The following is a 13,682-nucleotide window of genomic DNA, read 5'->3' on the forward strand; positions in this document are numbered from 1 at the left end:
CACGACCAGCCAGTGTAGACATTGCTGAGCTAAAAGGCCGCTTCCTACGTTCTTAAGTTATATCTCATTACATTTGATTTTATTTATATTTGATCCCATTTTGAAGAACAACACTAAAGGTGATAGTCAGCCTAAGTCATATTCAGAGTAAACCCATTGAAATCAAGGGAACTGGATTACCGTAATTCGTTCAGATATTTCAGTGGGTTTACTTGGAGTATGACTAATACTGAATATCATCCTATGTACTTAAAGACCTTCAAAATCTGGAAAGAAATTGAGATTTGGACAATTTCAGAGGTGCTCTGAATGCTGTGTCAGCATTGTGCTGGGAAGCACAGATGAGAAAAGCACATCTGGGTGCAACAATATTTCATGATTGAAATATTATCAGTCGTGGCACCCACCCTGTGGAATGCCTTCCCATCAGATGCCAGACAGAAAAACAATTATTTGACTTTTAGAAGGCATCTGTTAAGAGAAGTTTTGAATTGATGTTTTATTGTGATTTTAATATTTTGTTGGGTGGAGCCCAGAGTGACTGGGGCAACCCATCATATGGGCAGCTTAATAATAAAAAAATATTATTATTTGTATCATGCTTACCTCGATCAGAACCATTATACTATATTCAGGAATAATGCATGGAATTTAAGAGAAACATATGTCATATTGTGTGGCAAATCCATGCTCACAGTGCAAGTAACTCTAATTACAGGATGATAACCCACATCTACCAACATATCCTGGCCTTGATATTTGCTGTCAAGGAGATCAATGAAAATCCCCAGATTTTACCAAATGTCACCCTGGGTTTCCATATCTATAATAGCAATTTTGATGCAAGGTGGACCTATCATGCCTCACTGGAACTCTTCTCTACACTGGGCAAATTAACCCCCAACTACAGATGTGATCGTCAGAATAATCCAGGAGCAGTTGTTGGGGGACCTGTCTCTGAAGTCTGTCTCCACCTGGGAGATATCCCAAGCGTCTATAAGATTCCACAGGTAAGATGTATAAATGCAGTCAGAGAGGTTAACAAAGCATCTGCTCATCCATTTACTTGTAAAGGTTTTCATTTGAAACAATTTATTTGCAATGTGTGTTTTTTTATGTGATACTTCCATAAATAAGAATATAAGAAAAGCCCTATTGGATTAAGCCAGCAACCTATCTAGCCCTGCATTCTGTTCTCAAAGAAGCCAACCAAATGTCTTTGGGAAGTCTACAAGCAGGACATTAGCGCAACATCACTGTCCGCACCTGTCATTCCCAGCAATTGGAACAACAATAATAACAATAACAATTTATTATTTATACCCCACCCATCTGGCTGGGTTTCCCTAGCCACTCTGGTCAGCTATTCACTACCTAATTCAAAATGCTATATGCTTGTGCATAAGATTCCACAGAAAATATGCATGGCATTTGATTGCCAAAACCTTTAACATTTCAAGGTGTGACCTTGGATGAGTTCAGGCAAATAAAATATATTACTGAAAATGAGATCTATCTTGCAACTTTATGGAATAAATCTTGACATATAGTTAAAAGGGTTACCAAACTCCAAATGATCAATTAACTTGTGTTACCTGTTAAAGGGACTACCCTAACCTGAAGTGGATAAAGCCAATAATAGGTGAAAGATTATGCTCTGCCTTTCCTATGTATATGAAATAAATCTTATGATTTCTATGGATTGCAGGATTAATTAATTGCAATATATATATATGTGTGTGTGTGTGTGTGTGTGTGTGTGTGTGTAACATTTTATTACTTATAACCTATAATCAACCAAAAGAGCTGCTAAGTGTATAAGGATATTAAGATTGATGAGATATAAGGAAACACATTTTGCTGAGGTGGAGTTTTAATGCAAAGGTTTGATGTCTCTGGACTCAGAGGTTTACATTGCTTAGAAGAGACTGACTTCCAACATGCGACATTGAGGGGGTCCACAAGTCCTCCTCCTCCCTGTTTTCCTCCTCCTCCTCCTTCCAGTTCTTTCAGATCCCATGGTCTTTCCAGATTGAGTAATGGCGGAAGAATGAGTAGTACCATCAATTCATTCACAGAGATGAAATAGGAAGCCCCAGTAATGATGTATTTGAGCTGCCTGTGATTTCCCTGTAGTGGGGTTCAGAGCCCACCTTTTCTTCAGAATCTTTGTACAGTGGTACCTTGGGTTACAGACACTTCAGGTTACAGACACTTCAGGTTACAGACTCCGCTAACCCAGAAGTAGTACCTTGGGTTAAGAACTTTGCTTCAGGATGAGAACAGAAATTGTGCTTCGGAGGCATGGCGGCAGCGGGAGGCCCCATTAGCTAAAGTGGTGCTTCAGGTTAAGAACAATTTCAGGTTAAGAACGGACCTCCGGAACGAATTAAGTTCTTAACCTGAGGTACCACTGTATTATGATCTTGCAGCCCACAAAAAAATCATACAGGATTGGTCTCCCCCCAAAATAATAATAATAATAATAATAATAATAATAATAATAATAATAATAATACAGGATTGATCTTTTTCTCCACACATAATTTTGTAAATTTCCATTAGATCATATATGGCTCCCCTGCAGTGATAGAAAAGACAATCCAACCTGCTTTCTGTAACCAGATGTTCCCAAATTTGGAGCTTCAATATAAGGCAATTCTCCAGATACTGCTGTATTTCAAGTGGATATGGATTGGAGTAATTTCTATAAATGATCACAATGGAGAAAAGTTCTTACAGAATATGATCCCCAGGTTAGCCCAGAGAGGCATCTGCTTTGATTTCATATATAGAATCCCCAAAATGTTTTTTTTCAGTTTTATTACTAGTTCATTGATCGAGTTATTTGAAATGCATGAAATTATTATGAGGAGCAGTGCGAATGCAGTCGTCATTCAAGGTGAAATTGAGACAATGATTATCCTGAAGTTAGTCTCATTCTCTATGGTTTTAAAATATGAGCTCCTCGCAACAAAGAGAAATGGTAAAGTTTGGATTATGACAGCCCAGATGGAGTTCACTTCCTTTCCTTCTCAAAGAGATTGGGACATAGACTTCCTACATGGTGCTATATCCTTTGCTGTCCACTCCAGTGAGGTGTTAGGATTTCAGAAATTTCTTATGTTAAGAAACCCTACTTCAGAGAAAGAAGATGGCTTCCTTAGGGTTTTCTGGGAGCAGGCATTTGGGTGTCAGTTCCCCACCTCTATGGTAGATCTACAGGATGAAGGCATCTGCAGTGGAGAAGAGAAGTTGGAGACTCTGCCGGCCTCTGTTTTTGAAATGAGCATGACTGGCCACAGCTACTGTGTCTACACAGCTGCCTTTGCAGTAGCACATGCACTGCAGGCCATGCATTCATCTAGATACAAAGGCAGAGTGACAGTGGATGAAGGAGTAAAACTTCAGAATCAAGAGTTATGGAAGGTAATGTCCTGAATACACTAAGAACAAAGGAAGGATCCGGCTGGCTCAGTCCAAGGGCTTCCTATAGCAGACAACCAGACAGCTTGGGGAAGCCTTCAAACAGGACATTCTGGCAATAGTCTTCTCCCACTGTTCTTCTCCAGTGCCTGGTTTTCAGAGGCATGATGTATTCATTTCTGAAGAATGTCTATATGTGCCTTGAATTGAAGCAATAGCTTTTTATGTTTCCTCGATGAATTTGTAGAAGCTCCAGGTCTCACAAGATTCAGATGAGTACAAAAAGAATTGAATACTATGTGAAAATTCCAAAAATACATGATGATGAGCAGGGAGTATTTTTTTTGCTGTCCCTGCCTTCCACCACAGCAGGTGTGAATGATACATCTGTGGAAGCAGTGGTGGCTATTCCTCCCTGTAATATTCTGCTGCTGCCCTGCCAGGGTTAGGATTGCTTTATTAATTACTATCAAGGTGGTATATGCACATCTTCTACTCTATATCCATGATTACTCAGCATAAAGCTTTGCAAAAGTTCTATAATCAAGTGGAAATTATTGCCAGCCTTTGGCATATCCTAACGAATTGCCTTTGTTTTATTTTCTTTACCCTGCTTTTCTTTAGCTTAATCTCTTTCTTAAGAGGATCATATTTAATAATAGTGCTGGGGAAAAGGTTTCCTTTAATGAAAATGGGGAGATAGAGGCTGGATTTGATATTATAAACTGGGTCACATTTCCAAATCAGTCCTTTCAGAGAGTCAAAGTTGGAAAGATAGACTCCATGGCTCCCCAAGAAGAAACGTTTAGCATTTGGGAAGAAGCCATTGTGTGGCCCAGAAGCTTTAACCAGGTGAGGTCCATTTATTTTTGTTGCATATCTATTACTTCCAGAATGATTCACAGTTCACCTATTGACATTGCTCAGTTCTGGGTTCACCCACAGCTTTAGTGTAGGTATGGAAGAATGTTTGAATATGCTGTGTCAATTAAGTGACGTGGGTGGCACTGTGGGTTAAACCACAGAGCCTAGGACTTGCCGATCAGAAGGTCGGCGGTTCGAATCCCCGTGATGGGGTGAGCTCCCATTGCTCAGTCCCTGCTCCTGACAACCTAGCAGTTCGAAAACATGTCAAAGTGCAAGTAGATAAATAGGAACCGCTCCAGTGGGAAGGTAAATGGCGTTTCCGTGCGCTGCTGTGGTTCGCCAGAGGTGGCTTAGTCATGCTGGCCACATGACCCGGAAGCTGTACGCCGGATCCCTCAGCCAATAAAGCAAGATGAGCGCCGCAACCCCAGAGTCGGTCACGACTGGACCTAATGGTCAGGGGTCCCTTTACCTTTTATAAACATTTTCACCATCAGATCCTAACCTTGAGGCAATTAAAGACATATAAATCTACAGAGAGGAATGGTCAAATAAATGATGCACTTGAAGATGTTGGGGTTGTGCTGCTTTTCCTCAGAGCCAAACATCCTTTTTTTATTTTTAAATACTTTTTATTGAATTTCTTTTGTACATAAAGAAAAGAAAAAAAAGAAGAAAAATAGAAGCATACACGCAAAAAGAGACAAATACACTCATCAGCACAGCACTTTAGTGCTAAGAAAAAAAAAGGAAAAAAAGGAAAAAGGAAAAAGAAGAAAGACAAAAAAGGCAAAAAACACTAAACAAAAGGGACAAAAAAGTTACATCATAAAACATAAAACATCGACTTCCTTCCCTACTGATTTCGGGTTTTACTTTTAACAATTTCATTTTTACCGCTGGTGTTTGTTTCTAGTTTATACATCGGGAGTTTTATAACAAACCCGCTGTAGTTGGTAAGTTTTTAAAATTACTTTCAAAATAAACCATGAATTTATTCCAATCTTCTTTTAACTTTGTATTTTTTTGATTTCTAATTCTTTGTGTCATTCTTGCCAATTCAATAAAGTCGTATAGTTTTAACTGCCACTCCTTCACCGTTGGGAGGTTTGTGCTTTTCCAATTTTGAGCGATTAAAATTCTGGCCGCTGCTGTTGAATATTGGAATAAAATTTTATCTTTTTCTTGAATTTCTTTCCCGACCATCCCTAGTAAGAAGGCCTCTGGGTTTTGGGGAAATGTATATCTAAGTATCTTTTTTAACTCTATATATATCTGATCCCAAATTTTTTTTATTTCCTCGCATGTCCACCACATATGTATAAAATTGCCTTCTTTTGTTTTACATTTCCAACAGGTCTTATTTGCAGTTTTATACATTCTACCTAATTTTTCTGGTGTTAAGTACCATCTGTGTATCATTTTTTCTAGGTTTTCTCTAATTGCAGCGCTTGCCGTGAATTTTATTCCCTCATTCCACAGTTTTAACCATTTTTCATAATCTATATTATGCCCCAGATCCCTTGCCCACTTGCCCATAACTTCCTTAATTTCTTCGTCTTTCATTTCCCATTCCAATAGTATGTTGTACATCTTAGATAGTATTTTGGATTTACTTTCAATTATTTCAATCTGAAATTTAGACTTCTTCTCGTTCATTCCAATTTTCTTATCCTCTGTCCATTTTGCATTTATCTGATGGTACTGTAGCCAGCCTGACAGCCTCTCCTTTAATTCTTCATATGGTCTTAGCCTCCAGCTATCTTGGGATCTTACCAGTAGATCTTCATATGTCAGTTTTCGCTCTTCCAGATTTACTTTTTTGATTGATAAAATGTCTGTTGGGGATAGCCACCAAGGTGTTCTCTGTTCTAGCAGTTTCTTATTTTTTCCCCAGATTTCATACAGGGGGCCTCTGATAATATGACTCGAGAACCTTTTATGTACTTTTTCTTTATTTGACCAGAGGTAGGCATGCCAGCTGAACCTGTTGTCCGCCCCTTCTAGGTCTAGTAAGTCCGTGTTCTCTAGAGTTATCCAGTCTTTGACCCAACAAAGGCAGGCCGCTTCATGGTATAATTTTAAATTTGGAACTGCCAATCCTCCTCTCTCCTTTCGGTCTGTAAGTAATTTGAATCTAATCCTTGGCCTTCTTCCCTGCCATATGAATCTTGAAAGAGTTTTCTGCCAATCCTTGAATAGTTTGAGTCCTCTGATAACTGGTATATTTTGAAATAGGAACATCTTAGGGAGTATGTTCATTTTTATTGCTTCCATCCTGCCCAACCACGAGAGATTCACCCTGTTCCAAACATCCAGATCTTTTTTCACTTTGTTCCATGTTGATGTATAGTTGTCTTCGATTAAATTTATATTTTTAGGTGTAAGCCAAATTCCTAAATATTTTATTTTTTTTGCTACTTTAATTCCATATTGGGATTCTAATCTTTCTTTCGCATCATTTCTCAGGTTCTTCGTCAGCATTTTTGTTTTAATTTTGTTCAGCTTGAAGCCCGAAAATTTGCCGTACTCCTCCAGTATCTCCAATGCTTTACCCATGCTTTCTTGTGGCTCTTCTAGGGATAACATCAAATCGTCCGCGTACGCTTTTAGCTTATACTCTTTAAATCCTATTTTAATCCCTTTTATCTCTGACTTTGACCTTATTTTGTTTGCCAGGACTTCTAAAACTAAAATGAACAGAAGTGGAGAAAGAGGGCGACCCTGCCTTGTTCCTTTTTCTATTTTGAATCTCTCCGTGATACTATTATTTATTACCAGTTTGGCATGCTGGTTTGAGTATATTGCCTGTATTCCTTTCAGAAATTCACCCTCGATCCCTGCCTTTTCTATAGATTTTAATAGAAACCGCCAGGAGACGTTGTCGAACGCCTTTTCTGCATCTATAAAGATCAAAGACGCCGGTATATTGTTGTTAATCTCCAGATATTCAATTATGTTTATAACGTGCCTCACATTATCTTTCAGGAATCTGTTTGGGAGGAAGCCCACTTGATCTTTGTGAATTAAATTTGTTAGGCATCTTTTCAATCTGTTCGCCATAATATCAGCATATATTTTATAGTCATTATTTAATAACGATATTGGCCTGTAGTTCTTCATGTTCTGTTTGTCTGTATCCGGTTTAGGAATAAGTGTTATGTAAGCTTCCCTCCACGACTCAGGTATTTTCCCTCCTCCCAGAATGTTGTTCATGGTTTCACACAATACCTGTTTCAGTTGATCTCCCAGGACTTTGTAATATTTGGCTGATAAGCCATCTGGGCCTGGCGCCTTTCCTGATTTCATTTTTTTTATCGCAGTTTCAATTTCTTCTATGCTTATCGGTCTGTTTAGTTGGGTTCTTTCTTCTTCTGTGACAGTCTTCCCTATACAGCTCTCTAAATATTTTTCTATTTGTGCTGGGTCCTCTTTTCCTTTTTTATATAACTCCTCATAGAATTTAAGGAAATCTTTTTGTATTTTTTTTGGATCTACTATTAATTCTTTTTCTACCATTATTTTATTTATGACGTTCTGTTTCTGTCTTTTTCTCAGTTGCCAGGCTAGGAATTTCCCCGTTTTATTCGCGGATTCAAAATATCTCTGCCTCATTGACTTAATTTTCCACTCTATTTCTTGGCTCGTTAACATTGAATATTGTCTTTGTAGTATTTTTATTGTTTGTATACTTTGTTCGTCTTTTGGGTGTTCTGTTAATTTTTTCTCGTGCTCCCTTAGCTGTTTGAGTATTTCGTCTGTTTTTTGCTGCCTTAATTTTTTCTTGTGGTTATTCTGCTGGATGAAAAATCCTCTTAAAACCGCCTTACTAGCGTCCCAAACTATTTCTATGTTTGTTCCCATGTTAAGATTCATCTCTAAATACTCTTTTAACGTAGCCTTGGCTTTTTCGGTAACCTCCTCGTTGTCTAATAGGTATTCGTTTAATCTCCATCTAAAGCCTCCTTGTGGTTCTCCTTTAAGTTCCAAGGTTATTGAATTATGGTCAGAGAGAGTTCTCGGTTGGATTTCGCATTTGACGATTCTTAGAGTAATTTCTCTTGAGGCCCAAATTTGGTCTATTCTTCCCCAGCTTTTATGTACTTCTGAGAAAAAGGTAAACTGTTTTTCTGTTGGGTGTTTGTGTCTCCATACATCCGTTAAGTCCAAATTCTCTTCCAGATCGAGAAATGATTTCGGTAATTTTCCTTGTTTTCGTTTTCTCTTTTCTGTTTGTCTATCCATTTCTAATGTCGGCACTGCATTGAAATCTCCCAGTAATATCATCTTGTTATTTCCTAGTTCTAGTAGAACTTGTTCCAATTTTTTATAAAACTCTGACCTATTTGAGTTTGGGGCATAGATGTTTACCACATTAATCTTCTCTCCCTGAAAGCTTATTTGAACCCCCAGTATCCTTCCTTCTTCGTCCTTGTAGATCAGTTTGGGTTCCCACTTTTGATCAACATATGTTACCACTCCCCCTTTTTTTTCTCTCCCGGAATTTATGAATTCTGTACCCAATTTCTTATTTACTAATACGTGTTTGTGTTTTTTGGCTACATGGGTCTCTTGTATACAAATTACGTCCAATTTTTTCTTCTTCAGCACATTTGTAATTTTATTCCTTTTTGTTTTTTAATTCACTCCGTTTACATTCCATGTTAGAATTTTAAGATTCATTGTCGCTTTTATCTATCAAAAAGTCAGTAGTTTGTCAGATTAGGTTTGGAGTTTTGACTGATTTAAATTCGGGTATTTTGATTCTCTACTCCCTCCTGTTCCTCACCTATCTCTTCCTCCTTCGTCTCTTCCTCATCCTCCTCCTCCCCCCCCTCCCCCGGTCCTCCCTCCTCTTCCAGCCTCCCTCCCAATCCCATTCCCCCTTCTCCCTCCCTCTCTCCACCCCTTCCCCCAAATCTCTCTACCAACCCTCCAAGGTCTTTCTCATATCTACGAAGGAATTTACTGACTTCTTGAATCTCAGTTATCCTGAATCTTTTTCCTTTATAAAAAAAGGAAATCCCTTCAGGGAATTCCCATCTGTGCTGTATACCATTCTTTTTCAAAGTGCTGACTATCTGTTTGTAGCCTTCTCTCTTACGAAGGAGCCTGATTGGTATTTCTTTGAAAATGATAATTGGTTTCCCATCAATTGTCAGTTTCTTCTGATAACTTTCTCTCAGAATTATATTTCTCATCTCTATTGATCTAAAGATCACCAAACAGTCTCCTGGGGTCTTTTTCTGTTTATTTTGTTTCGGTCTTATTTTTATTCTGAAAGCGTTTTCTATGGTTTGTGCAACTTCTTCTTCTCTCATTGCTAACCACCTCGCCAGCTCTTTTGTCATTTTTTCTTTTATATCTTCATCCCTTACTTCCCCTATTCCTCTAAATTTCAGATTTAGCTGCTTCTGTTTCATTTCCATCATAGCTAAATTATCTAATACTTGGTCTTGACTTTTATTTAGTTCTTCAAAATTCTCTTTGATTTTTTCTACTTCTCTTCTCTGATCTTTCGTCTCTCTCTGTGTTTTTTTATTTGAGTCCTCTAAGGACTTTGTTCGTACTGTTAAGTCTTTAATTTTGTTTGATAATTCCCCTACCACCTCCTCCATTTTTTTATCAAAGGAATCCTGCATCTCTCCTAGCTTTTTTTCCATACGGGTTTCATTCTGTCTGAGTTCCTCTTTTATTTTCAGCCATAAAGCATCTAGGTCCCTTATTTCCTCTTGCCTTGAGGTTTTCCTCTCTATTGGTGTTCCCACCGCTTTTTTCCCATCTCTTCCCGCCATCCTCCTGATCCGTCCCTTCTCCCCAATCCTTAAGTGTAAACAAGCTTATGTTTCTCACTGCTCTCCCCTAGGGGGCGCACAATCTGAATAATTTCTGTAGTTATAGAAACAGGCCCCACTGGACTGCTCTTTGGGCAGATCAAAACACTGTTGTTAAGTTCAATAAAAAGGGGAAAAAGGGAAAGGGAGGGGAGAGGGAGGGGGGAGGCGCAGGAGGAGGGGTGCAGGGACTGGAGGGTAAAAAAGGTAAAAGAAGAAGCGCAGAAAGTCCAAAAACAATGGAGGAAAATTTAGGAGTTCTTCTTTTAATCTGACTTCAGCCACTTGCTTGGCCTAATCCGACGTTCAGACTTTTTTGGCTAACCAATATTCAGACTGTGGCCAGGGTGATGTTTCGGTATGCGCAGCCAAGACCACAAACCAAGGAGAAGGAGCGGGGGCAAGAAGGGCGAATGTGTGGGGGGGGGTAAGGGGAGCAGGTGATAGAGCAGGACTGAGGATCCTATAAGTTCCTAGGTCTTTCTGCCGGGTTTGAATAGTCAACAAAGAGAAAAGGGGGTGGCTGTGTCCCCCTCCTATTTTCAGACAGGGGTAGAGTGACAGGCGGGGCTTCTACTGCCCCTACACGAGATAGGAAAAGGGGAGAAAAAAAAGGAAATAGAACGTTCCTCAGGCTGACCTGGGCTGGGGGGGGCCGCGGCTTCGTGGTTGTAGTTTCAATTAAATCCGACACTATGGTTGTGTCCGTTAGAGTCCAGTCAAGCACCAAAGTCTAAGTAACAAAGTCCTGTCGGGTTTCAGATTTCCACCTTAGTTGCAACTCATTGGGGGTAGAGACTGGCGTACGTGCACAAAATCACGCGAAGTTCTCCTCCCGCCGCTGGCAAGTTGTAAAAGCAAAAACCGGCAAGAGTCGGAAAATCCGGAGAATAAGAAAAAAAGAGAGAGCAAACAAAGGGGGGAAACGGAGGTCCGAGAGTGTTTTAACACCGCTATCTGAGTGGCTGTGCTATTGGAGATATTGGGGGGGGGGCTAGAGCTCGATTCTTCGGTGTTTTAAGCTATACTTTTTTTTCCTCCTCACCCCCTCCTGCCTTCTCCGTCTCTCTCTCTGGATGTCGCCTCCGTTTGTTCTTCTCAGCGCTCTTTTTAAGTCTCTCTCCAGTCCCACCCTTAGCAACAGTCTGTTCGATACAAAGTTTCTGAGGTCTTCTTTCGGAATTAATACTTTCTTTTTTGGATACTTTTGCCCCGTGAAACTTCCAGTGGGGACTTTCCCTTCTTCCTTTCTACTGCGGGTGAGTAAGAATTTCTTTCTTTCGCTCTCCCGATTAGCGTCCCAGCGCCATCTTAGCTCCGAAATACAGGTCGGGCTCCTTAGTTTATTTTACTTGCATCCAACACGTCTTGGGCTTTATTTTCAAATTTTCCACTCTAACATTTGTTGAACAGCCCCAGAGACGGTTGCTCTTAAATTTACGGAGATTTGTCGCCGTTAACAACGGGGGCTCGAGGCATTACTGCACGGGGGTTCGCAGGGCTTACCATGGTGCGTCTCTCGATCCGTCACTCCTGAGTCATCCCAAAATTGAGAAAGCTCAAAAGAGAAAGCTCCGACGCTGCTGGCTGCGGTTCCCTCAAGGGGGCCCCCCTTGAGGTTTCGGGGGACACAGTGCCTTTGCGCTACCCCCTCAAAATCCCCTGTGCAGTTTGGAGAAGTTGTTCAGCAACTTCTCCGCGCACCCATACTGCAGGCGATCCAAACCGGAAGTCGAGCCAAACATCCTGAGTGGCCATTTTCCACCAATCTTTTACTTGCCTTTTCCATGATCATTTAGCCATCTGTAACTTACTAAAATAACTTGGCCAATCTGACTATCCAAAGAGTTCTTCCCCTAAGCATGACAGGGAGATTCTGGTCTTAAAGATTCTGTCTTCTTTCCCATATGGGGGCACTGTATGAGACAGTTCTTCAAGTTTCCAGAATGTAATGTTCTTTTTACAAGCTTGCAAAACAGAAAACCTTCTCTTCTTTCATTTGTGGACAGGTGCAGCCCTGTTCTGTTTGTAATGATAAATGCCCATTGGGTTACCATAAAGCAAAGAAGGAAGGGGAGCCATTTTGCTGCTATGACTGCATTCAATGTCCTGAAGGGAGGTTTTCCAACCAGATGGGTAAGAGACATCATGCACAGAGCCTTTCAAATGAAGTGTCACTCAGGTATTCAGAAATCCATTTCCCTTGCGTGGAGAAAATTGTTCGGAATTCAGTGAAGGATGCGGTTCTTGATATGAAGATACAGCATGATATACCTAACCATTGCAGTCCTAAGTCACTGAGAGGTGGTCATTATCTACACCAAGAAGGAAAAAAAAACCCACCACTCTTTCAGAAGAAGTTATAGTGTTTGTTCAGAGAAAATCTGAAGATTGCAGAGTTACAATTTTGGAGGGAAAGTTAAAGTTATAACAGCCTCTCCATCTTAAGGAAAAGGCACAAAGAGGGCTCAGCATGCTCAGTTACCATAGAAAAGGCCAAGGGAAATACAAAAATAAGTTTCAACTCATATTTATTATTTTGTTATTTTAATATTTATTATTTTAGTAGAAAACAAATTGTGCTGCAACACATAGAACCTTGAATTTTCTTTTTCAGACATGGATGAATGCCTTCAGTGCCCACAAGATCAATACCCAAACATGGAACGGGATTCATGCATGCCAAAGGACATCAGTTTCTTGTCTTATGTAGAACCTTTGGGGATCGCTTTGGCAGTTCTTGCTCTTTCCCTTTCTTTCATCACAGCTTTGGTGCTTTGGGTCTTCATTAAGCACCGAGACACTCCCATAGTCAAAGCCAACAACCGGAACCTCTCCTACACTCTCCTCACCTCCCTCTTGTTCTCCTTCCTTTGTGCTTTGCTATTTATCGGTCAACCTGAGAAAGTGACGTGTCTCCTTCGGCAAACAGCATTTGGCATCATCTTTTCAGTGGCAGTTTCTTGTGTGTTGGCCAAGACAATCATTGTGGTCCTTGCTTTCAGAGTCACCAAACCAGGTTCCAGGATGAGGAAATGGGTGGGGAAACAGCAGGCCACCTCCATTGTTCTTTCCTGCTCCCTGACTCAGGCCACCCTTTGTTGTGTATGGCTGGCAACGTCTCCCCCATTCCCAGATTTGGATATGCACTCTGTGTCTAAAGAAATTGTTCTGGAATGTAATGAAGGGTCAGTCACCATGTTCTATAGTGTCTTGGGGGTTTTGGCCTTGTTGGCTGTTGTCAGCTTCACAGTGGCCTTCCTAGCCAGGAAGTTACCTGACAGTTTTAATGAAGCCAAGTTCATCACCTTCAGCATGCTGGTTTTTTGCAGTGTGTGGCTGTCCTTTGTCCCCACTTATCTGAGCACAAGAGGAAAATATATGGTGGCTGTGGAGATCTTCTCCATCTTAGCCTCCAGTGCTGGTGTCCTAGGCTGCATATTTTCCCCAAAATTCTACATTATTGTGTTGAGACCTCAACTGAACTGCAAGGAGCAACTAAAAAGAAGAAAGGATTGACATATCTGATATTATATAGCCCTTATCCATCTTAAA

At 40.3% G+C, this 13,682-nt stretch overlaps 1 protein-coding gene across 1 annotated transcript; it reads left to right on the top strand.

The window, feature by feature from the left end:
• Positions 1-719: 719 nt before the first annotated feature.
• Positions 720-13,646, top strand: LOC308570736 (vomeronasal type-2 receptor 26-like; the record flags this gene model as incomplete). Its single annotated transcript, XM_081165652.1, has 5 exons — positions 720-1,010; positions 2,566-2,756; positions 3,096-3,429; positions 12,137-12,263; positions 12,745-13,646. 5 exons carry the CDS (start codon positions 720-722, stop codon positions 13,644-13,646), a joined length of 1,845 nt encoding a protein of 614 aa, XP_081021778.1.
• Between the last annotated feature and the right edge of the window lie 36 nt (positions 13,647-13,682).

The sequence above is a fragment of the Podarcis bocagei genome (assembly GCF_964188305.1).
Source record: "Podarcis bocagei genome assembly, chromosome: 13".
Classification (NCBI taxonomy): Eukaryota; Metazoa; Chordata; class Lepidosauria; order Squamata; family Lacertidae; genus Podarcis; species Podarcis bocagei.